This window comes from Henckelia pumila, chromosome 4, assembly GCF_033568475.1.
Source record: "Henckelia pumila isolate YLH828 chromosome 4, ASM3356847v2, whole genome shotgun sequence".
Classification (NCBI taxonomy): Eukaryota; Viridiplantae; Streptophyta; class Magnoliopsida; order Lamiales; family Gesneriaceae; genus Henckelia; species Henckelia pumila.
In genome coordinates this window covers 158,020,504-158,047,874 of record NC_133123.1, presented here as the reverse complement: position 1 = coordinate 158,047,874, position 27,371 = coordinate 158,020,504, and the positions used below count along the sequence as shown (strand labels likewise).

The 27,371-nt window shown below is 35.1% G+C and overlaps 1 protein-coding gene across 1 annotated transcript; it reads right to left on the bottom strand.

Annotated features, from left to right (window-relative positions):
- Positions 1–55: 55 nt before the first annotated feature.
- LOC140867335 (transmembrane 9 superfamily member 8-like) lies at positions 56–2,622 on the bottom strand. The gene is made up of 6 exons (XM_073272412.1): positions 2,440–2,622; positions 1,015–1,179; positions 825–934; positions 642–750; positions 436–548; positions 56–320 (listed from the first exon to the last, which is right to left on the bottom strand). Exons 1-6 carry the CDS (start codon positions 2,572–2,574, stop codon positions 56–58), a joined length of 897 nt encoding a protein of 298 aa, XP_073128513.1. The 5' UTR covers positions 2,575–2,622.
- Positions 2,623–27,371: the final 24,749 nt, after the last annotated feature.

Here is a 27,371-nt window from a genome sequence, read left to right as displayed (position 1 = left end):
TCACTCTCCTGAAATACAGTTTGTATCACAAAACGTCGACCTCACAGATATCTAATCACAGAAAGCAAAGCATGGAGAAACAGGTCCAGTGAAAGGAAGACACGTTTTTGACTATTAACGACTCATCATTAAGATTTAAGAGTAAGAAATTTATGGGAGAACTGATCACCTCGAATGCAATGTCGTAAGTGAATATCACTTCTTCTGATTCTTTAACCTCTTGTGGAGAGTCTGAAGATGAAACTGTACGCTTAGTATGGGGATCACATGTGGTTAGACGAGTATCCTTACTCCACTGCCCTTCGTATTCATGTTTGATGCTAAAGAATGAAGAAAAACAGATTATAGGTTTCCTGAATATAGCACAGCTAAACTTCACCGAGAAAGTAAAATAGAGGGAGATGGTCTTGAAAAACACATCCCTGAAGAACCCACCTATATGGTGTGACCTCAAAACCTACTATCCTCGCAGTTTCGGTCACCTGATCCTTGTGAAACTTAACCGTGAAGCTCAAATGGTTGTTGAGGAAGTATTTTACATCCTTGCTCTGGAGATAACAAAAACCACACCAGTGAAATAAACGAAAGAAATGTTGCACATATATCATTCAAAAAATTTAGGACAAAGTTGGTCCATTTACGCCACTATATTGCCCTTTGAGCCCAACGTGATAACCCAACTGGTAGATTGTTGGTCCTTCTTGTGGTGATCTTGGAATAGGAACAACCAGTGGAAGGTTATCCAAGATCCTGTAGAACAAAGAGTTATTAAACAAGGAGATGCTTTTAATAGTAACATAAGAAAATAGATTTATGTTCCATACATGTTGACACGATATTCATCTTCAATCTTGTCTTTGAATTGTTTTGCAATTTTGGCATCAAGCTTAACCGGACAAAGAACACTGCACATTTGTGGTTCCCTCATTTTAAACTGAGGCATTAGCAATGTTAATGACAAACACAATGGTAAAAGAAAAAGAACTATTATATCAGGAAATAAATTTTACTGACCACAAAAGGGGAATTCTCAATACGATCTCCACGAAGCACTTCACCAAGATTTTCCCTACTGTCAACTATGTTTTTTGGATGACAAAAAGGAAGAGAATAGTATGAGTATGGAAGCTGGGTTCTTATTGAAGTCAATTTGTTCACTTTCACGTTCAGCGGAGCTCCCTGGAGTAAAAATAAATAAATAAATAAATCAACGAGGGCTATCATTAGAATATTTGTTTACTTCAACCGGATCTCATTATGTAGAAAAATAAGCATTGAAGATACAACATGATGCAATTTAAACAACAATTCTAGTAACACATCAGTTCTTAAAAATAAGGGAAAAAACACAGCCACTGGGATACTGAAGAATCCACTCTCTTCTCCGATAGTTAAGTGTGTATCCATTAGATTCAGCTTCAGGTAGCACTAGAATATATTCAAGTTATTAAACGGACGAAATATGCAAATGCAGCTTCACCACATTAAAACCTCCATTTACTGAGCCTTTTCCGTGAATTATAATTCTCCATATCCAAGATTCAATATCCTGAATGGGACACAGCCTTCTTCATCGCTCAATCACTCTGAAGCATGCGGGAACAAAGATAATCAAGGGCATGAAATTTCTGATTTGAAACAAGCAAGAAACTTAAGTAATAATCTCATGAACTAGATCATTCAGTCTTCTAGATCACTTACCAAATATGGCACAGAAATAAAAATACTAGCTAGTATACTTGGTTTTAGCAGACACACATTGCAGATGGTTATCACAGGCCAGGGAATTCACTATACATCGTGTTTAATTAGTACAACCTCGTCATCTCTCGAAATGGAAAATCTGCTAATTCCCTTCCATGGAAAATTTTCACTTAAATCACATGAAACAGTGGTGGAAGGATAAAAAAAGGAAATCCCCAAAAAGGTATATAAGAATTCAAATTTCAAGTTAAATCCTTCAAAATCTAAGCTTTGCCACCCCCCCCCCCCCCCCCCAACAAAATACTTTAATACGTCCATCATCAAAATTCCTCTTTCGTCTCCAATGCGTTATGCGACCCCACTTATTAACATAAGCTTGATAACAGAAGTTATGCCATTGTTAGATCTCCGTCTTAAAACACAAGATTAAACAAAAAGCATTGTCCACCAAAACTTCAATTCTTTTCACCCATCATGACCAAAACCAATTGGAAATAAGCATAAAAAACCCAGATACATTCACTTCAAATCAAAACATCCGATCAAATCTAACAACTTGACAAGAACCCATTTCGAATAGCTAGTTCCACATAAAAGTACAGAGAACCAAAAAGATCAGATCTTTGAACAGAACACAGATCAAGAAACACACTAAAACTCCAACAATTTAGATGGGAGTACGGCAACATAAAATGCTGCCCAGCTGAAGACAAAATACACAGTAAAAAAATGGACCTTTTGGAAGTCCTCGGGGGCAACGCCGGGAAGATAGAAGGAGAGGGCATTGTGAGAAAATATCAAAATGAAGATGGTTCTGAAGATGAAGATTAACCGCATCGTATGAGATTGAATCGCAGTTCTTCCCATCATGGAATCAAAGCGTTAACTCTGTGCTTTCAGATCCAGAAAGATGGAAAATATGAGTTCTAGTATTTGTGTGTATTTTAAGGCTGTCGGTTGCATTGGTAGTTGCAAACTCACCAAGGGCAAAACTGGTAATCAACTGAATTTTGTTGCAATTTTAGATCTGCATTTTTATTTTTAATTTTTATTTTACCAATTTTGGCTTTGATGTCGTCAAATTCGATGTTTATATTTTATCTTTGGTTTTTTGTATAAAAAAAATATATATTTTATTGCAATCTTTTTTCAAGGTAACTGTACACCATTGCGTTGACATATGCAGTATAATATCAATATTTTTGCGAAAGACAGATTAAAATTATCGAAACAATAAATATATAAACGATGTATAAATGCATATCGCATCAAAAAAAAAAAATTTAATGGAAGAGTGATTGAGTATATTTATTTTAATAAAATTTTGAGAGACCAATTATATATATTTTTCCCTTTTACATATAAAATTATTTTTATTCACTTGTGTGGGGGTTCACGGATTTTTATTAGAACGATAACATATATCGCATCTTATAGCTTTTGACAAGGATTGCATCCCAAAGCTCAACATTCCTCCTAATTGCAAACAACTTGGGGTCAAGACCTGCGAACATTGATCTCTAAAACATCATGTTGGAAACATTGAATTATGATATAATTGGCAATAGAGATATAAACGAGCCGAACTGTTCGCGAGCTATTCGGAGCTCGACTGGTTAAAAAGCTCATTCGGGCTCGTTCGTTAAGCTTATGGAACCGAGCCCGAGCTTAATTTTGAGTTCGGCAATGTTCACGAGCCGAGCTTGAGCTTAATTATGTTCGGCTCGTTAGCTCGCGAACATGTTCGTTAAAAAGCTTGGAAGCTCGAGTTCGGCTCGTTTAGTGGCTTGTTAGCTCGGCTCGTTTAGTGTGTTAGCTTTGGATTCATGCTTTGATAGTAGGTTCAGTCTACATGTGGTTTATTAATCGAGTTGAATGAGCTTGATTCTTGCAAAATTTTAGTGTGTACTACAAAGAAACTTGTTGTGCTTTGTCTTGTCTTCCATTTGGCGCTGAAATCACTTAATTTGATAAACATATAGATTAGATATGATTTTTCTGCTGAAAAGTGTCAAAACTATATCATGTATTTATTTTCGGGAAGATGCTTATTGTTTTTGAAATTTTGGGCAATTTAAGCTAGGAATTTGGAAATGTGATTAACATAAATGGCAGTCCGTTTATTTGAATTTTGGGATAAATCGGTTTGGTGTTCAAATGAAGTTATAGAACTTTTTTAACACAAAAAGTCACTTTTTGAAGACTTTTTTTAAAAAAATTATGTTTGTAAATTTTATTTTATTTAAGAAAAAATTAATTTTAGTTATAATTAATTTATAAAGATGTATTGTATTTAGGCTTCACGAGCTCGAATATGAGCTCGAGCCACTTAACGAGCCAGAATACGAGCCTGCTTAACAAGCCTATTAAACGAGCTAACGAACCTGAAAACGAGCTCGTTTAACGAGCCAAACTCGAGTCATGCTCGTTTAATACGATAAATGAGTCGAGCCCGAGCCGAGCTCGAGCCTACATATGTAGTAAACGAGTTGAGCCGAACCCGAGCCCCCACAAATACCAAACGAGCCGAGCTCGAACCTGATATTGTTTGGTTCGGATCGGTTCGACTCAGCTCGTTTACATCTTTACGTGACAATATTTTATTACATAGAGAAAGGAGAGGGTAGTATATAACTTGAATTACAGTAGAATTGTATCTAATTAACTAGAGTATCCCATTGGAGTAGGTTTGCTCTCTTAGCTCCCACAACACACAAAGGAGGAATTGGATTTGGGGCTACATCATATGAATTTCATGCTTCTCACTACAAATGGCCCAATAAACATCATATGATTCATATCCAAAAAGCCGAAAGTCCCAACTCTTTCATAACTTGTTACGAAAAAACATGTACTCTTTCATAACTATTTCATACAGTCGAGAGAAGGCCCAAGAGGCCTCTCCTTCTGGACCAGCCTTGTACGACGGCAGCCCAAATAATAAATTATTGCTTTAAGCTCAAAATGCGTTGCTTGACCTAGTAATTTATCAATTTTATTATCAGACCGACTTCGTGGAAAAAACATGTGGACAATTTCATTTTCTCTAGAGAATTCATGAGGGTTTAATTTTAAAAAATTAAAAAAATATTGATATTTCTTTATTACTCGAGGGAGCCCAAATTTTCAAATTCGTCTCAAAGCCTGAAAATGATCTTAATGGCCCTGTGCATAACAGATGGATATATCTAACAAGATTGCTGAAAAATGGAACAGATATTATATAAAATTTTCTTGTTACGAACTCGCATGGTGGCATGCCCTTAATTTGCCACCGGATTGGGTGAAATATTATATGGAAATTTAATAATTTGGAGTTCAAAATCCAATGCAAATTAAGCATAAGCAAAGTTGAAGTTTGGATTTGGAATTTTTGATAACTGGTCTTCAACGGAGAGAGCAAGATAATGAATCAACTATTAATTCCCATCAATGGCTTTCGAGTCTTTGACCAAACATTAGGAACGTAGACGTTTAAATTTATAAAATAGTTTAAATAAATTTACGGTCCTTGATAAAGATTAATTAATGTGCAATTTAAATTATTTTAAACTTTACAACAGTTTGAGTGTCACAGTTTTATTGTTTTTCTCGTATAACAATTATTGCTTTCCAGCATCGAACTCGTGAGAAAGCTACGATTTTTAAATTGAACTTAAATTTCGACTTGGCAGAACTAGAAGGCTCTCAAGTTTGATTTTGCTAGGCTATATTGAAAATATTATGTTTTGCCTGGTTGAGAAATCATGCTTTGAAACGGTGCATAAAATTTTGAGATTTTACATAAATTGTTCCATAAGTTTTTCCATGGAATTCGTCAATTTAAAAATTGGCCAGTACTTTGCGTGTGGTTCATATATACTTATTATATGATAATGATGATGATAATTTGGGGCAAAATAAATCTATTGTCACCACTGTTGACAAAATTAATGGTGTCCATGTACGTTTTGATTTCTTATAAATTTTTTTTGATTTCGTATAATTAGGGTTTGATATTGAGTGATATATTGAAATTTTAAACACGACTAAATTAATTAATTTTGGCATAAAGTATTCTCGATGACCAACTAGGCTAACTAGACCAATTCTGCCGGTAACGTTGAATCAAAGAAAATTGAGACACGGGTTAATCAAGGATATCGATGTCATGTGATGGATGAAGTTTTTTTGCGAATTGGGATTATCCATTCTTAAATATATAGTTTTAAATATTACATGTGAATCTTCTTCACAATTTTTTTCCCTAATTAAATGAAGACCTTCAAACATACATGAAATATAACGATTAAACGAAGGTTAAAAATAATTGATAAGGTTCGATTAATTTCAAATTTATGGAAACAAACATTGTTTTGTCAAATATTCATTTCCGGGATCCATATATGATATATCCAGTTTATGGAGTCTGTAACTGTAAGTCCTATTATCGTAGTTCATTAACAAAAATATATAAAGTTAAATACCTTTATGTTGTCCTACGAACGATGTAGCAACATCAAAGTACAACATCTTTCAAAATAACTTAACTAATTATATTCAAATAGTTCAGAAAATACGAAAAATTATTATTAATTATGCATATCACGCAGCGAAAATAGTAACACAAAATTTAATGTGCACAAGTATAAAGACTTGTGCAATGTCTCATGTCAAATTATTACTAGCAAAAAGTAATATTTAATTATAAAAACCAATCATGTTAACCTTATCAAAGATAGATTCTACATTTTGAGAAATCCTAACAACACTCTAAATTCAATCATAAATTGAAAAACAACATTCAAGAGTGAAAAGGCCCGTGTCCTCATTTAATATTTAATGATCAAACAATCAGGATTAATTAATGTAAACAGCAAAAACGAGTTAAAAATTTGCGTTTGGGCCTACAAAAATTTCGGCATGACCTATTCGTAAATAGGACATCCCAAAAACCTGTACAACACAACCAGCAATATATACTCGAAAATAGAGTCACAACTCCAATTTACAAACCTATAGCCGCACTGGCCAGGACTAAACACAAGCAGAGCCGGCAAGGCTCGATCACACAAATAACAATTTAAAACAAGGTCCAAAACTATTTATACAGATACACAGGGCATCACCCCGGCAAATATAAAACTCGCTAAACTGATATATATACATATATCTGGGAACTCGACTCCACGCTCGCCTCACTGGGTACCACTAGATGACGCTCCACCAGATGCGTCAAATCCCCCTGGATAACCTGCTATGGAATCACAAACAACCACAGCATAAAAAGAAAACAGGGGTCGGACCCCAGTACGACGAACTATAAAAATTACGACAAATATAACTGACATGAATAAAATCAAGTACAATGCAATGAAATGCAATGTAATGCGTGACAGGTATCAATGAAATAAGGGATACCAAAAGGAGTCCAAATAATCGTATCACAATAAACTCAGTGGCCACCCGTGCCAGGAACGCAGCAGACCTCGAATCATCACTGCTAATCCATACACGTAGCATCGGAGGGTGACAGGAGCGACCCGTCCAACCTCATGTTGTCATCAGGAGTGTCGTACGTAGCATCGAGAGCACGGTTGCTACCCGCTCGGTCTCGTGCTAACTCAGGAGTACACTAAATAATGTCACTCGCTCCATCGATGACTCAATACATCTCAAGAGATCAATATCAATAGCAATCAAAGGAGTCAAGGCTCAACGTGCTATGAAAAATTAGTAAAATGAGTGAATGCAATCATATAATCCACATAAGCACATAAAACACATTAGCACTCATTACAAAATACTTAATATCATTACATGCCATTATAGGCGTCGTAATATAAACAGCTCATACGTACCTCAACCAATTCTTAATTTACCATAGAAATTATCCCAAATATTTCTCGGATATTCCAATCCCAAATTTTCAGAATCTGTAATTCCAAAAAAATTGCTCATAAATCCTAAAATTCATATTTAATATTAAAACATCCTATTAATGATCAAATATCGAATATACGACTCTAAAAGTCGAATTACCTAAATATAAATAATCTGAAATTGTCCATAATTAGTTACTAAATCCTAAGTTACTATAAGACAATTCTAACACAGTGAAACATTATTGCAATAATCCTAAAAGTCAAAAATCCCCAACTACAATAATCTGAAATTTCGAAATAATGCTAGAATAATTTTTGAAAAATAGCCAATACTTCCAATCGAGTCCGATATAATACCTACAACTAGTAATAAATCAAATATTAATTATCGGAAGTCGATTGAATCAAAATTCCCAAAATTCGAAACACTAATCTCGAAATCTACCTCAAATATTCGAATTAGAGGTCTAATCAACCGAAACAACAACCCTCTAAACTCCGGCGGCGATCGGCGACGGCGATCGGCGGTGAACGACGGCGGCTGGTGCGACGGGTTTCCGGAAATCTCAATAAAAATATGAAATATAGGTACCGAAAGATAGCTCTCGTCGAGAGGATTCCAGAACTATATTTACTTTTGAAATCCGGCCAAAAACGAATGAGATACGACCCTTACAAGCGACGGAAAGATTTTGAAAGAAAAAGAAAACGATACAGACGGGGATGACGATGAACGCGTGAGGAGAGGGAAACAGTCTGAATATATATATCCATATCTATTTAATTAGATATGTATTGCTTTAATGTGTGTCTTATTTTATTCATTCGAGGTTCAAACTTGACCCGGTTCGAGTTATTTCAACTCCTGTGTGCTCTATTAATAACATATTCATTTTAATATCGTCTATAAACCGATATTTATAAATACATATTTTTAACACATAAATTAATTAATATATTAATATCGGGTCCTTACATTTCTCCCCCTCTAAAAAGAAGATTTCGTCCTCGAAATCAAACACACATCAAACTTATATACATAGTGGTCAAGCATCTACCACTGATAGTACATAGGAAAATCAGAGTACATGGCATAAGTCACCACATTGTCAAACAAATGAGGTCATTCTTGACGCATTCGAGACTCCAATTCCCATGTAGCTTCTTCTCTCCCATGTCTACTCCATTCCACCATAATCAAAGGAATCGTTTTGTTCCTAAGTTGCTTTTCCTTACGATCAAGAATCTGCACTGGATACTCAACATAGCTAAGGGAACTATCCAACTCCACATCATCAGCCCTCAAGGTATGAGAAGGATCTGGTTCATACTTCCGCAGCATAGATACGTGAAATACATCATGTATCGCAGACAAACTCTGCGGCAAGTTCAAACGATACGCCAAAATATCAATCTTCTCAACAATCTCGTATGGACCGATATAACGAGGAGCTAATTTCCCTTTACGCTCAAATCTCATAGTACCACGAAATGGTGATACTTTCAAGAAAACAAAATCGCCAACCTGAAATTCTAAAGGTCTACGTCTGTTATTAGCATAGCTGGCTTGACGATCCTGGGCTGCTTTCATTCTTTTCCTGATCAGGTCAACTTTTTCTTTCATCTCTTGATAAACTCTGGTCCTGACAACTGTCGTTCTCCTACTTCTTCCCAACAGATCGGAGATCTACATTTTCTGCCATACAAGGCTTCAAATGGTGCCATCCCGATAGATACTTGATAACTATTATTGTAAGAGAATTCTACCAGAGCTAAAGATTCTTGCCAACCACCACTAAAATCCATCACAACAGCTCGTAATAAATCTTCAAGTGTCTGAATAGTCCTTTCAGATTGACCATCTGTCTGTGGATGATAGACAGTACTCATGTCCAATTTAGAACCCAAAGCTGATTGCAAACTAGACCAAAACTTAGAAGTAAATCTGGGATCACGGTCTGATACTATAGTAACTGGCACACCATGCAATCGCACTATCTGATCAATGTACATTTTCGCCATTTTCGTATATGTCCAAGTACGATCATATGGAATAAAATGGGCAGATTTAGACAATCTATCCACAATAACCCAAATGGCATCACAACCACGATTAGATCGAGGTAGGTGTGTCACGAAATCCATAGTAATGTGTTCCCAATTCCACTGTGGTACTTCAAGACTAAGTAACATACCACCTGGTCTCATTCTTTCAGCCTTAACTTGTTGACACGTCAAACACTTAGCCACAAAATCAGAAATATCATTCTTCATACCTTCCCACCAGTAATGGGCTTTCAAGATATGATACATCTTTCTAATTCCAGGATGTACACTATGTCGACTACAATGAGCTTCTCGTAGTATATCGTCTTTCAAATCTATCAAATTCGGAACCACAAGTCTACCATTATAACGCAAACATCCATCAGAAGCAACAAGAAATTTCCCTGACTGACCAGCTGGAGTTAATTCTTTCAAATGATGAATATATGGATCAGTCTTTTGTGCTGCTTTGATTTTTGAAATTATTCGTGGTTCAACTTGAATAGATGAAACTATGAAATGATTACCTTTAGCTCGATAAGTCCATCCTGAAGTTATCAAATGCTCATGAACTTTAGAAATAGTTAAAGATGCCAACATCTTAGTATGAACTTTTCTGCTCAAAGCATCTGCAACTTGATTCACGTTTCCTGGCTGGTATTGAATATCACAGTCAAAATCCTTAAGTAATTCCAACCATCAACGTTGTCTCATATTCAAATCAGACTGTGTGAATAAATATTTCAGACTCTTATGATCGGAATAAATCACAAACTGTTCACCGTACAGATAATGACGCCATATTTTCAATGCATGCACAATGGCAACCAATTCTAAATCATGAACTGGATAACGAGTCTCATGTGGTTTCAATTGACGAGATGCATACGCAATCACGCATCCATTTTGCATCAAAACACAACCCAGTCCATTCAAAAAAGCATCTGTACAGACAACAAATCCACCTGAGCCTGAAGGTAATGCTATTACTGGAGCCGTAGTCAATTTCTCTTTCAAAATCTGAAAACTAGCTTCACATTCCTCAGTCCACACAAAACGTCGATCTTTTTGCGTCAATATAGTCATAGGCCTAGCTATTTCAGAAAATCCTTTGATGAAACGCCTATAATATCCGGCCAAACCCAAAAAGCTACGAATCTCAGAGACATTGGTTGGTCTGGACCAATTAAGAACAACTTCAATTTTACTAGGATCGACAGATACCCCTTGTGTTGATATCACATGTCCTAGAAATAATACTCTGTCCAGCCAAAATTCACACTTCGAAAACTTAGCATATAATTGTGATGTTCTGAGTGTCTGAAGAACTAATGTTAAATGTTCTTTATGTTCCTTCCTTGACTTAGAATAAATCAAAATGTCATCAATGAAAACGATAACAAATCGATCTATGAATTCCCGAAACACACGATTCATTAAATCCATAAAAACCGCTAGAGCATTAGTCAACCCAAATGGCGCAACTAAGAATTCATAATGTCCGTAACGCGTTCGAAATGCTGTCTTGGAAACATCTTCCTCTCGAACTCGAAGTTGATGATATCCGGAACGAAGATCAATTTTAGAATATACAGATGTACCCTGCAACTGATCAAACAAGTCATCAATTCGTGTCAAAGGATACTTATTCTTCACAGTAGCCTGATTCAATTGCCAATAATCGATGCACATTCTCATCGTTCCGTCTTTCTTCTTCACAAACAAGACTGGAGCACCCCAAGGTGATACACTTGGTCTAATATAACCTTTTTCCAGCAAATCTTGCAATTGCGTCTTGAGTTCTTTCAATTCTGCTGGAGCTAATCGATATGGAGCTCGGAAAATAGGACTTGTCCCTGGCATTAATTCAATGCTAAGATCTATTTCCCTTTGAGGCGGAAAACCCGGAATCTCATCAGAAAATACATCAGGAAAATCCTTAACGACAGGAATATCTGAAACTTTCAATTTCTCTTCCTTCGTCGCATCTAGAGCATAAATCATAAATCCTTCATTTTCTATCGACAATAATCTAAACATTTCCATTGCCGATACTAATGGAATGCGAGATTGTGAATCACTACCATAAAAATTCCACTTATTGTCATAATACGATCTAAATCTCACAATGTCATGGAAACAATCAACCGTAGCTCTATAATTCATCAGTGTATCCATACCCAAGATACAGTCAAAATCAGACATAGCTAGTTTGATTAGATTGGTTATCATGATCTTATCCTCAAATCTAATCACACAATTCAAAACTATCTCATTAGACATCAAGAAAACACCAGCAGGAGTAGCAACAGACACAGTATCCAATAACGGGGTAAAAGCAATCTCATGCTCATCAGCAAATGTAACAGATAAAAATGAATAAGATGCTCCTGTGTCTATCAAGATACGTGCAGGATACTCAAAAATATAACAAATACCTGCAATAACTCCCCCAGGTGCATCTTGTGCCTGATCCTGAGTCATAGCATGGACTTGAGCCTGCTGTGGACCTGGAAAACACTGCTAACTCTGAGGAGATGGATACTTAGGCTGCTGAGTGGACTGTACTGGAACATAAGGCTGTGTAGGAGCAAACTGTGGTACAGGAGCATATGGCCTGAATGATGGTCGTCCAGGAAACTGGCCAAACTGTTGTGACTGAAATTGCTGTCTTCCAGCATTTGGACATACTCGAGACGAATGTCCAGCCTGCCCACAAGTATAACAAGTTCCTGGAAATCCTGTACAATGTGCACTCAAATGCTTACCACCACATCTGTCACAGTACACCCTACCAGACGATCCAACTGAACTTTCTACACGACTACCACTGGAACTCGATGAACTAGACTACTGTTTCTTTTTAAATGGTTTCCCCTTAGCTTTAAACCAAGGCCTTTTCGCTTGCTGAGAAGATTGAATAGGCTGATATAAAGGTAAACCCATTGGTGTCTGTGAACTACTTCCAGCTCCTTGAGGACTAGCTGCTGGGATTGATTGTGGTTCACCCCTGAGTAGACTTGCTTCAATCTTCTTTGCCTTTTCTACGGCTTTCATATAAGTTGATGGAGTTCCTGTAGTTACCAATGTGTGGATAGTTCATGTAAGCCCCTTCAGAAAATGTGAAAGCTTTGACCGATCATTCTTTGCAACGTATGGGACATAAGGCAGAAGAGCAGAAAACTGAGAAGTATATTCAGCAACAGATTTATTGCCTTGCACCAACAGATTAAATTCATCTTCTTTAGCAGAATAGTATGATGGTGGTGCATATTCTTGTGCAAACTGCTTATAAAATACTTCCCATGTGATCTTTTCACCAGAATCAGAAAGTGTTTCTGCTGTCGTTTCCCACCAAAGTTGCGCACGGTCTTTAAGTTGAAAAGGAACTAACTTCAGTCGAATTTCATCAGGATATTCTAGTCCATTAAACATATTGTTGAGACTTTTCAACCAACTAGCAGCTTTCTCACTTCCTTCATTGCCAAAGAACTTTTGCGGACGCAACTCCTGAAATTGAGAAATTATTAATCGTATTCCTCCCATTTTCTCAGTCAATTGGGCTACTGGATCAGCCTCAGCCTGAATCGCTTTTCCTTTGTCAGGATTTACCCGTGGTTGTTGTTCTACCTCTAATTCCACATCTTTTGAAGGCTGAACAGCTGGTCGACCACGTCTTCCCCTGACAATATCATCAAGATTTCTAATATTTTCCGCTGCAGACTCTTCTACAACTTCCTTCCCTTTTCTACCTCTTCCTCCTGGTGCCATTCTACAAGACACAAGGATTTAAATACAGGCAAAAATATCTTAACAAACAGAAAACTATGATAGGAACTCAGAGTTCTAATAGAATTCATAAACTAATTCTAAAGCCAAGAACTACTGGTTCTAACAAATACGTTCAAAAATAAACACCAAAAGTAAGTCACGTAAGAACAAGTAGTCACACACATACGCAACCATTTTGTTAGTGTCTAAACTCGAGTGTCCTAGACTCTAGTTCGAGCATATCCCAGTATACGCTTTGATACCAAATGAAAGGGCCCGTGTCCTGATTTAATATTTAATGATCAAACAACCAGGATTAATTAATGTAAACAGCGAAAACGAGTTAAAAATTTGCGTTTGGGCCTACAGAAATTTCGGCATGACCTATTCGTAAATAGGACATCCCAAAAACCTGTACAACACAACTAGCAATATATACTCGAAAATAAAGTCACAACTCCAATTTACAAACCTATAGCCGCACTGGCCAGGACTAAACACATGCAGAGCCGGCAAGGCTCGATCACACAAATAACAATTCAAAACAAGGTCCAAAACTATTTATACAGATACACAGGGCATCACCCCGGTAAAAATATAAAACTCGCTAGACTGATATATATACATATATCTGGGAACTCGACTCCACGCTCGCCTCACTGGGTACCACTAGATGACGCTTCACCAGATGCGTCAAATCCCCCTGGATAACCTGCTATGGAATCACAAACAACCACAGCATAAAAAGAAAACAAGGGTCGGACCCCAGTACGACGAACTATAAAAATTATGACAAATATAACTGACATGAATAAAATCAAGTACAATGCAATGTAATGCGTGACAGGTATCAATGAAATAAGGGATACCAAAAGGAGTCCAAATAATCGTATCACAATAAACTCAGTGGCCACCCGTGCCAGGAACGCAGCAGACCTAGAATCATCACTGCTAATCCATACACGTAGCATCGGAGGGTGACAGGAGCGACCCGTCCAGCCTCATGCTGTCATCAGGAGTGTCGTACGTAGCATCGAGAGCACGGTTGCTACCCGCTCGGTCTCATGCTAACTCAGGAGTGCACTAAATAATGTCACTTGCTCCATCGATGACTCAATACATCTCAAGAGATCAATATCAATAGCAATCAAAGGAGTCAAGGCTCAACGTGCTATGAAAAATTAGTAAAATGAGTGAATGCAATCATATAATCCACATAAGCACATAAAACACGTTAGCACTCATTACAAAATACTTAATATCATTACATGCCATTATAGGCGTCGTAATATAAACAGCTCATACGTACCTCAACCAATTCTTAATTTACCATAGAAATTATCCCAAATATTTCTCGGATATTCCAATCCCAAATTTTCAGAATCTGTAATTCCAGAAAAATTGCTCATAAATCCTAAAATTCATATTTAATATTAAAACATCCTATTAATGACCAAATATCGAATATACAACTCTAAAAGTCGAATTACCTAAATATAAATAATCTGAAATTGTCCATAATTAGTTACTAAATCCTAAATTACTATAAGACAATTCTAACACAGTGAAACATTTAAATAATAATTGCAATAATCCTAAAAGTCAACAATCCCCAACTACAATAATCTGAAATTTCGAAATAATGCTAGAATAATTTTTGAAAAATAGTCAATACCTCCAATCGAGTCCGATATAATACCTACAACCAATAATAAATCAAATATTAATTATCGGAAGTCGATTGAATCAAAATTCCCAAAATTCGAAACACTAATCTCAAAATCTACCTCAAATATTCGAATTAAAGGTCTAATCAACCGAAACAACAACCCTCTAAACTTCGGCGGCGATCGGCGACGGCGAACGGCGGTGAACGACGGCGGCTGGTGCGACGGGTTTCCGGAAATCTCAATAAAAATATGAAATATAGGTACCGAAAGATAGCTCTCGTCGAGAGGATTCCAGAACTATATTTACTTTTGAAATCCGGCCAAAAACGAATGAGATACGACCCTTACAAGCGACGGAAAGATTTTGAAAGAAAAAGAAAACGATACAGACGGGGATGACGATGAACGCATGAGGAGAGAGAAACAGTCTGAATATATATATCCATATCTATTTAATTAGATATGTATTGCTTTAATGTGTGTCTTATTTTATTCATTCGGGGTTCAAACTTGACCCGGTTCGAGTTATTTCAACTCATGTGTGCTCTATTAATAACATATTCATTTTAATATCGTCTATAAACCGATATTTATAAATACATATTTTTAACACACAAATTAATTAATATATTAATATCGGGTCCTTACAGATCAGTCGGCACAGTTATTAGTCACATTCATGGATATGACCATACTCAGTTTTTATGATTATGACATGCTCAATTATGCTATGTATGATTAGTTATGATGTATGTATGACTGATGATGACATATTTTTTTTATGATGCATTATTTTAAGATCATGCACGTATATGATATATTCACGATATTTTATATTATATGTGCTTGTATGTGGTTTCATATTTGTTATTACTGGATAGAGCATGCTGAGCCTCCAGGCTCACTAGATTTAGATGGTGCAGGTGATTATGAGTATGATGATGATGAAGAGGTCCCTACTGGCAATGAAAGCGTATGAGTATCCAGTGCAGCTAGTACACCGGTGACCGATGCTCAGTTTATGTTCAGTGGTTTTTGAGATTTAAAGCAGTTATTTCCGCACATGTTTTAATATTTTCTATTTTCGCAGTTTATTGGTTTTGAAATGTTTTGCGTATGCATGAGTTTTGTGTATGCATGGATTTATGAGAGTATATTATTTAAGTTTTTATGTTACGAATCTTGCATGCAAGGATTTTAAAAAAAAATTAGTAGCAGTTTCGGGTCGTTTCAATAAGAGCTTGAAATATTTATTTACTCAAAAAGATTTGAATATGAGGCAACTTTGGTGGATGGAGTTTCTAGAAGTTTACGATTGCTCAATTTTATACCAGCCCGGTAAGGCTAATGTTGTAGCAGATGCTTTAAGCAAAAAGACCAGTCTGACCCACTTAGAAGGAAAGGAAGCTAAATTTTCAAATCCATACAAACCAGGGAAGATGATACGTATTTGTTCTCATGGTCATCTGTCAGGTCTGAGACTTGAACCAGAACTCCATACCAGGATTAAGAGAGATCAAGACTTAGATCCTGATTTAAAAAGGCTCAAGGAGAATAAAGAAGGTCAAGATTCTGAATTCAACACCAGTTCACAAGGTATGTTACTATATCGTGATCGAATTTGTGTACCTTGCGCAATGAAGAAGGAAATTCTGGAAAATCTCATAGATCTCGATTCTCTAATCATCCCGGTGGGGCTAAAATGTACAAGGACTTGAAGCAGTACTTTTGGTGGAGAGGCATGAAACGAGATGTTGCGAATTTTGTAAGTCAATGTGCTACTTGTCAAATGGTGAAAGCAGAACATCAAAGACCATCAGGTATTTTGCAACCACTACCTATTCCCGAGTGGAAATGGGATAAAGTAACTATGGATTTTGTGGTAGGATTACTTATGCTAAAAGGAGGACTTGATAGTATATGGGTCATCGTAGATCGTTTGACTAAATCAACACACTTCATTCATGTTAGTAGTAAGTATGGAGTAGAAAAACTCGTGGAACTGTACCAGAAATAAATCATTCGATTGCATGGGATACCCTCAACAATTGTGTCTGACAGAGACCCAAAATTTACATCCAGACTGTGGAAAAAGCTTCAAGAATGTCTTGGGACAAAGTTAAATTTCAGTACAGCTTCTCATCCTCAGACAAACGGACAATCCGAATGCACCATTCAAACCTTGGAAGATATGATCCGAATCTGTGTTCTAGATTTTGGAAACAATTGGGGAAGAATTTTACCACTCATAAAATTCGCTTATAACAACAGCTATTAGGCCACGATTCAAATGGCTCCTTGAAGAATGGCGTTGCACCCAAGATGAGAAAACTCGTATCTTAAATCCGGATATTATTCAAGAAGCAATTGATACAGTACAAGTCATCAAGCAAAGGATACTAACAGCACAGAGCCAGCAGAAGAGCTATGCAGTCGGAGACCAAGTTCTCCTCAAGATATCTCCTAGAAAGGGAATTCGAAGAGTTGGAAAAAGAGGAAAACTACAACCCAAATTTTCTTAGGCCCCTTTGAAATCTTGGAAAATATGGGATATGTAGCCTACAGACTGCAACTTCCTGAATCACTCTCCAAGTTACATAATGTGTTCCAAGTATCTCAATTAAGAAAATTCTACACTAACTCTACACCCTTGTTGGATGCTACACTTGTAGAACTAGAACAAGATTTGTCTTACGAAGAAAAACCTGTTCGAATACTTGATCAGAAAGTAAAAGAACTTCGTAACAAACAAATCCAGCTGGTCAAAGTACTTTGGACAAACCAAAATTTTGAAGAGGCTACTTGGGAAAAAGAGGAGGAAATCAAAAAGAATTACCCCGAGTTGTTCTTACAATCATGATCGAATCTGGGGACCGGATTCTCTAAAGGAGGGAAGGTTGTAATGCCCCATTTTTTTAGGAAATAATTGGATATATAAATATATATATATATATAAATAAATATATTTATTTATAAATAAATTATTATAATATAAATTTCTTTTATAAATATATATATATATATAGATATATATTGCTTTTTATTGGGTTTATTGGCCACTACTCCACCTCCCCTTTGCCTGACCGGTGATCGGAAAGTGTCTTCCATGGATGAGATTAACATGCTTGGTTCTCTCCTATATATAGAGACCCTTCACATGCCTCATTTAATCAGTTTTCCTTCATATTTTTGTGATGATTAGTGGTCTAGAATGTCAATATGAAGAGGTGTGAGAATATTGTGTTAAAAGATTGAAAGAAGGGAATTACTCACTTATACCCCAAAACACGTTCAAAAATTCCCAAAATATTATACAAGAAACTTAGGCTATCCAGTAAAATAGTGGTGAAAGAGGTGACATAAAAAGATCAACCGATTCCCCGTTAAAATTCATAAACCATCGCTGTTCGGGAAGGAAAACAGTGCTCAGAAACCATCTGCAGGTACTATTTTCACTCTCATTTTTCATACCTTTATTCACAATATTTGAACTTAGTCTAAACATGAAAGTTACTCAAAGTGTTCCCTAGTTTTCAAAGGTACCGACGGTTTTCCGAAAATGACGTCTGAAACAATATTTTTTCTTTAGTCTAGTAGAGTATAAGTCACAGTAAGTTATTCCAATTCTGGTACTATTCGGTTAGGAATTTGAGAAAACTCATTAAAGGAAAATTGTAGAAAATCATGTAATGCATCTTCGGTAAAAATTTGGGCCGTGCGTGGCTGCTGGAAAATGGCCACGCGCCGATGGAAGTGGAGCGTGAATTACACGCACCGGCAGAAAACAATTTTTCCAATGGCCGTAGTTTTTTGCACTTGTTTTAGGCTTATATTTCAAATTTCATAATATTTATACTAGTACATGAATTGTTATGAATTTCCTTCGAAATCCTTAAATCTATGAAACTTGATTTTTGAAAGTGGCTGGACGCAAGGTTGAGGCTCGATTTTCTCAAAGATGGAATATATTTCTAGTCTAGAGTTTAAAATAAAAGTTGTTTCCTGTACTGTCTAGTATACTAGATTGGTGGCCTATGACCGGAATAGTTTCCAGAAGCAGCCTTTTTCCGGTGGTCAATATACCTAGAGAATCAGTTTGGAAAAAGCTGATTTGGTCAAAAGATCGACTTGGAATTTTGACATACTTTGAATACAAAAGTTGTAGATTTTTTTGAGTTATACCTACTGTCAAAGTTTCAGAATTTTTGGATCTACTTTCAAATTATTATAAATTTTCTTATGAATTATCAAAATGTTCCTCCCTTGTTTGAGTAACAAATTTTTTATTATAAACTAGTCTAGCATCCGGTAGTATTACTAACATATGAAATATCCTAAAATTATAGGAATTTGAAGTTATCTACTGATTCGGATAGTAAGTATTGAGGTGAGGTTTTCATTACTTAAGGAATTATTATCTTTATAACAGCCCTTTGGCATTCGGCCTGAAAATTATAATATGATATTGTCCTAACTATTGTTCATCTTATTTTGTTGATTTGATATTCTTATACCTGATTTTCATAATTATTTAAATAACGTGTTGGTTTATCATCAAACGAATGATGGAATGATCGAAAGATCAAATGATTGATTGAATGAATGAATGAATGTTATCCAAAGTGAGAGCCCTGGACAACGGACTTCGGTCTGGATATTGAGTTCAATGAACAGCGGGTTAAATCCGGGTATATTTGTTCACTTTGGCTCACCCTCATTATCATTACTGGAATGATTGCTACTAAACTATTGAATTCGTACCCACCTATTTAAGTTTATTATCCTGATGTTTACTACTATTACCAAGAAATATATTATCCAATAAATAATCATTTATTCTCACTAAGTCCTTAAAGACTTAACCTCCTTATTTTTTTATCTATTGTAATTTCCAGAGCCAGGGTTTCCAGATATGGATAATGAATAAAATGGCAGTGAATGAACCATCTTTTGCCTCGAATAATGTTCTCGATTTATGTTTTATGTAGTCTCTATCATGCTCATCAGAGTCTGTATGCCTAGTAAAATAAAAAAATGTCTTTTTCCATGTACTGCTACTTGTTTAAGAATCAGTCTTGTTGTATTAAAAGGACCTTATTGATATTTTATTATTAAACCTTTGTTTCGCTTCCGCATATATTATTCGTTTAAATGATATGTTACTATCTACGACACTTTAAATAGGGACATTAAATTCCCACATAGAGTGTTGTTATGAGGATTTGTGAATCAATTAATTTTATCACGGCAGCCGCAAGTTGTGCCTCAAAAGTGAGAAGTTTTTCATGTAGTTCGTCGAAGGAAATTGCCGTATCGCGAGCCTGAATAGCATGAGAAAGCTCTTTGTAGGAGTCGTCAAGGCCATGGAGAACTTTGAGAGTTAGATCCTCAGAGTCGACCGTGACACCCATAAGAGCAAGAGCATCAACAGGAACCTTGATGCTTTGCATGAATTCAGTAATTGATTTGGCGACTTTGATGGGATTAGAGATCTGGGCTTTGAGCTGTAAAATACGGCCCCGACTTGGAGACGCATATGTCTTGGCCAACGTATGCCAGGCATCAAAGGAGGTGGTGGACGCGGCAATGAACGGTATCAAGGTGGGTGAAAGAGCCCCTATGATAGCGTTAAGAAGCAACTGATCTTGACGAATCCAGAGGGCATGCGCAGGGTTGGCAGTGGTGCCAGTAGTGGACATGAGGGTGGCGGGGGGACACAAGTGTGTGCCATCAACAAATCCCATCAAATCATACCCGATGAGAAGAGATTGAAACTGAAGTTTCCAGACAGGGTAGTTGGTGGAGGTAAGTTTAAGAGGGGCATGAGCGGCCACATTAATGGCGATGAGAGAAGCAGGGGCGACAAGGGGTGAATTGGTGATGACGGCAGCCATGAAGAAGAATCGAGTTGAGAAATGTGGCGTTAGCCTTAGGGCTTTGATACCATATGAGGATTTGTGAATCAATTAATTTTATTAATCACAATAGAAGCATATTTATACAACAATGTAGATAACGTAGATATACTCTAATCTCCTAATATAAACAAAGATATACATGGAGAAGATCAAAACAAATCTCTAAGGATATTCTGTACAATATTATCTAACAGTTGTTAGGGAATGTTGTATCTAACAAAGGTTAGACTTCAAGTCAGGTGCCACATATAATTTCCTCCAATGAAGCTAGAAATTATAAAACATATGTTAATACTTCTACTTATATCGTTAACAAAGCCTATTGATGCTTTATCTTGTCTATCCAGTGAACTTATTTTTCGCTGATTTTCTAAAATTCAAAAGTCACTCTTCAAATAAATTAAACTAAAAGATTTCGAACTCAGAACTTTTCATTCATGTAGATAGGCAGTATATGAGAATAAAAAGAAAATTGATGTTATCGGTAGTTAAGTAGTTAACACATAGCAGCAGAACACATTAAATTGATACTCTCAAAAAAAGAACACATTAAATTGATAACACTTGACACGTGGAGGAATGTTGGTTGTTAACAATACATTTTGCCTTTTTTCTTTTTTTCCGTTTTGTGTTATTGTTTATTTGAACCAACTACATGTTTCATTATCCACAAGATACAGAATCCGTAGCTGGAGAAATATAATATTTGGAAGAAAAACTAAACCGGACCAAAATAACTAAACTTTCATAATTTTTTTTTCTAAAAAATTAAGTTACAGTTAAAAATCGTCATACAAGATTTTCAAACTCTTTACTTTGGCAAATCGAATTTTAAATTGTCATTAAATTAAGAAGGTCAAAATTTAATATTTTAAATTGTCATGAGAAGGTCAAAAATCTAATACTTAGTAATGAGAGTCGTGTTAAAAAAGGGAAAAACAGTAAAAATAAGGTAATAAAAAATAGGAGGTTATTTTTTTATGTGAGACTCAACTACAGGTTAATTACTTAAATATTTTCTTTAATTTTGTGTAATGAGATTAAGTTCCTAAACTTCCATTTTAATTTTTGGGGAGTTGAAATTATGGAGTTAATTTCAAATTTATATCAATTAATGTTATTTTTTATTGATTTAGTGATTGTTTGAGATTTTAATAATGAGGTAGTGTTGGATCGTAAATGTGTGTATTCACCACATCTATAAGTCTGGTTTTCAATTTAAAAAACGGTTTTTCATTTGGACACTCAAGGAATGAGTCGTGTCATTTTTCTCAAGATCGCTGCAAGCTGCCAGAAATACTCACTAGATATATGCATGTTAGAAAATTTTCAAAATTCGATTTTGAAAATAAAATAAGTTTCAAATTTTCTTTCAAGAACAACCCTCTTTGATATCACTTGTTATATCATAAATGTGTGTAAAGGAGGGTGTATATACACTTCAAACTTTTCTGCTTAATAAATTAGCTCATTTGAGTTCTTCCTTGGTTGTTAGTATTAGTTAACCAACAATTGTTGTATGAAAAAAGGTCGACCGACAGATATGAATATTATAAAGATTTCTTGACTGAAAATATAGAAGACGAGATTATTTTTAGATGTTCAGAGATTTAACAAATCTTACGTCACTCATTCTTCCTATCAAAAAGGTTTACACAAGGATTTGAGAGTTACAAACTCTTTGTAACTCCTCGAATATGTGAGGTCTTATACACTGTCTCGATTAAAACTCCAAGTACTCAACTAATAACAACATATATAGTCCTCGACTAATTAAAAAATACAAAGATATCATTTTTACCCTTCGACAAAACCAAGAATGCACAGTTGTTATACGAGGACTCCTACAAATATGGGTCACGAGCAGACCACGTTTTATGTAGGATAAGACATCTGTCAGTGAAGTTCTCAATGCGTCTTTTGGGCCATTTGCTTTCGCCGGATGTAGAAACTTTTTCATTTTATAGAGATTTTTAAAAAGATCGTCTATATCAAAATATTGTTTATCATAGTTGGAAAAAATCTTGATGTTAGCCTTTCGGTACAACATCTCCCCACAAGTGACAGCAGCTACGTATGCAAATGAAGAAGTGTCCTCCTGGCCCCAACGGGTGAGAGTCAGGTCTTACAGAAATTAAGACAAATTATCTTGAAAGAGGAATGTTGTGTTTGAAGGTGAGCACATATTTTTTTTTCTTAATCGCCAGCTAGAAAGCAAAGCTGGAAGAAAAGGTAAACAGAGCATGAATGTCCAATTGATCAGCTATGATTAACGAAGAGATTATTGAGGATCGTAGATCTATCTGATATCATGTTGAAGAGTAGAGTGCACAAGAGAAACAGAGGATAAATGTGAAAATTTTCATTATGTAAAATGAATAATTTATTTTGTACAAGTGTAAAATGCCCTTGTATTCACTAAAATTATGTATAAGTAGAACACTCTTTTAATATTTACAAACACAACTTCAATACAGAGAGATTTAGATTTAAATGTTCAACTTAATTCCACTCACCTTTAAAATGCGCAATTTCTTTCTCTATCTTTGTGAAGACCCAAAAATTCAGTTGAGCAATTGACTGAACCAAAGTCAATTGAACCGAGAAGAGGAGCTAAAATGGAAGTAGTTGATTGAACTAAAGTCAACTGAAGCAAGACAAAGAGCTAAACTGAAACTGGAAGAAAAAACTAAACTGAATGAGGAAAAACTGGAACGTGAAGAAAACACTTAACTGAACTGGAAGACTAACTAGAAATGAAAGTATGATATTAACGATCCCAACATATATTTTTGCATTCAAAGTATGGATTTCAATATTTGATGCACTAAAACTTGTGAACTATTGTTAGAAATATATTGTGATCACTCTGTTCTGTTCCTATTCCTCACCTATTAGAGGATAATTATAAAAGGGACTGGTACGAGTTAGCCACGAAACTCATAAGTTAATTTGGTGCATAAGTTGATTTTGTATTCTGCTAAATATAAAAGTTTTCATATCAGTTATATTTCTGTATATGCATATAAGTTTTTGAAAAATGATTTAAAATCCGGTATTTTTTTCCCCATTTACTGAGTGACACCCATAACATTCACCCACCAAAACCATGATCTCATATAAGAATGAAGAAGAGATAGAGAATGACGAGTAAAACCAGTTCTGGGGCTGGTGAAAACTGACCGCAATCCTGATGATTAATTTTGTTTAAAATAAGCTGGTGCATTAGATTTTGCGTTTCTGTTTAGTTGATTTCAGTGAAGCATTGGAAAGACAGTTTAATTTCTTTTTGTAAGAGATGATGTAGTTCAGTTTATGAATGAACAAACTGATTGTTCATGAAATCTGTATTACGAGGCTTGTTATTTAATTTGAAAACATTAAGTGACGCACATATCAACTAGGCTCAGTTTCGAAACGTGACAATCTTGCTCACTCGATCAAAAAGAAAAGAACAGTTCTTCGAATAATTTTTTTAAGGCCTGAAATATGCAAAGTATTTCTATCATAAATTATACTCTCCATAAAGCATCACATTAATCTGATAATAAATAAAAATAAAATCCCTTTTTTTAAGCATCGTTCATCATCTCACATAAAATAAATATATAAAGAAGCTGGAGAAAATAAAAGCACATACATATCGAAAATGTTACGCACTCGAATAAATCACAATAAGCTTATGTTGAAGACTAGATTTCCCTCCACACAGTGAATCTTCAAGTTCTTTGTTTGAATTTGACTGAAAGTGATCAAACGAAGAGAGCAAATAGAAAACAAAGAATTCACTCACAGGAAAATAGATGACATATTTTAAAACATAGCATTCAATCATAAGAAAATAAAGGGCATATTTTACGTGGTTTGGTTTTGACGAACCTAAATCCATGGCTGTCTTTCCACTATGAACTTTGAAGAAGGAGTTTACAGATTGATCATTTTACAACCACTCTATATAATAGAGTCAATCTTTTAGAATTTTTCTTTTCGTCTGACCTTTTTGAGGAGTTACTAAAACTTGAGCCAATTTCCAAGTTCTAGGCTAAAATAGAACCAATGTACTCAAATCTCTCTTACTAATAAATATTGGGACTTAAATGATCGAATCACTTTATATTTAACAAAATCAATGAAATTACAGTCACAAACAAAACAAAACTTTATTCAAATTACCAAAATCCATGAAAATGATTTTACCATCTACAACATGGATTTTTGCAACTTCTCCACTCCCATTCTCCCTTATGGAGCCACCTTCTTCACCCCGACATGCCAATCAAACATCAACAGCACCTCAACAAAAATTAAACATGTAGGGCTCCCAATGTCGTTTGGCTGAGTGAAGAGAAATACACATGGGGAAAAGAAACAAGGGCTGAAGTGAGAATGGGAACTCCAACATTAAAATATTATTTTATTTTTATAGTGTCAACTCTCAACTTAATTAAGGCTTGATTACTTAATATTCCACAACCGTCACAAGGGTTAATTTTGTGATATCGATCTCAATCCGATTCAATTTGTCAAGAACTTCCTCCTCTTCTTGTACCATTTATCTTGTATCTTCTATCTTGAGTGGTTGAAAATTGATGATATGCGGAACATTTAATTGAGTGCGAGAAGTTGTGAAAATCCTGGTTTGTAGACGATAAAATCATTTTCATGAATTTTGGTCATCTGAATAAAGTTTTGGTTTGTTTGTGACTGTAACTTCATGGATTTTGCTAACATAAAGTGATTCGATAATTTTAACTTACAACATTTATTAGTAAAAGAGATTTGAGGGAAATTAATTTTGGTACAGAAGATATACGTTGGTTCTATTTTAGCATAGAACTTGAACATTAACTCTAGTTTTAATAATTCCATGAAGAGGTCAGAAGGAAAGAAGAATTCTAGAAGCTTGATTGTATTATTAAAGAGCGATGGTAAAAGGATCAATCTGTAAACGTCCTTCTTCAAAGTTCATAATGGAAAGACAGTCGTTGATGTAGGTTTTCAAAATCGAATCACGTAAACTATGTCCTTCATTTTATTGTGATTGAATGCACTATTTTAAAATATACTTCATCATCTTGTGATGGAATGCTTTGTTTTCTTTTTGATAACTTTGTTTGATCACTTTCACTCAAATTGAGAACAAAGAGCATGGAGATTTGTTTGGTTGAGGAAAATCTAGTCTTCAACCGCTTATTAAGATTTCTTTGAGTGCGTAACATTTTTGACAAATATATGTTTCTATTTTCTCCAACTTATTTTATATTTTATGTGTGATAATGATCGATGCTTAAAGAAAAATGATTTGAATTTTAATTATTATCATGTTAATGTAATGTTTTATGGAGTGTGTAATTTAAGATAGAAAGATTTTGAATATTTCAGGTCTTAAAACAAGATTCAAAGAATCTTTCCTTTACGAACGAGTGAGCAAGATTGTCACGTCCCGAAACTGAATCTAGTTGACATCAGCATCACTTAACGTTTTCACAATGAATAAGAAGTCTCGTAATACAGATTTTATGAACCAGTATTTTTATTCATAAACTGAAATATATCATCTCAAAGTAAACTCTCTTTACAATGATTAACTGAAATCAACTAAATCGAAATTCAAAATCTAACGCAGTGACTTATTTTTAGAGATGTCAAAATAGGTTAAGCCCGTCGAATATTGGAAACAATAAACTGAACTACATATTATGATTTATGTTAGCAATATGATTTTTGAATATACAAAATTAAATTTTGCAAATATGAAAATAATGTTTTATAAATAGAATAAGATGCATGATTGTAATATTTAAACATATTGCTAACATAATATGATTAATTATTTTACAAAAAGTCTCTCGCACGGGTATTGGAAACAATAAGTGAGTCATTTCGAAAATATCTGCATAACCATCTCTTTGCTTTATTACAGTTTAACAAATAATTATTCATCGACAAACACTGAATAAAGTCTCAAAATTATACCCTCCACATCCAAATCCTTCCCACATGGCTGTTTTGCGACACAAAATAATTTTCAACTTCGACATCTTTCCAGATTCTTGCGTTGCCACTATCACCACCACATGCATGTGCTATGTTAAACTCTCACTTTTTCTAAGTTATTTTTTCGTAGGTCCTCCCTTGTATATAACCTATAAAATATATTTTATTTTGTTATTCAAGAAATCTAAATGTATATATCGTCATACATTTTTTTAAAATAAAACTAAAAATTTTCTTAACTTTTTACAACTACAAGCTTGATCATATCAAAGGATTTGTAGACATTATACATGCCTGCAACTATCGGTGTTTGACTAACGACTTCAAATGCTTCTTCTGGTTCAATGTATGCGAATTATAAAATATTGAGTTTAGTTTCCCTAAACCGATGATAAAATATA

Coding starts and splice junctions, on each gene's coding strand:
- LOC140867335 (XM_073272412.1), bottom strand. CDS start 2,574: ATGATGGGAAGAACTGCGATTCAATCTCATACGATGCGGTTAATCTTC. Junction 1,180..2,439: donor CCCCCGAGGACTTCCAAAAG/GTCCATTTTTTT, acceptor TTTTTACTCCAG/GGAGCTCCGCTGAACGTGAA. Junction 751..824: donor GATGAATATCGTGTCAACAT/GTATGGAACATA, acceptor TTTGTTCTACAG/GATCTTGGATAACCTTCCAC.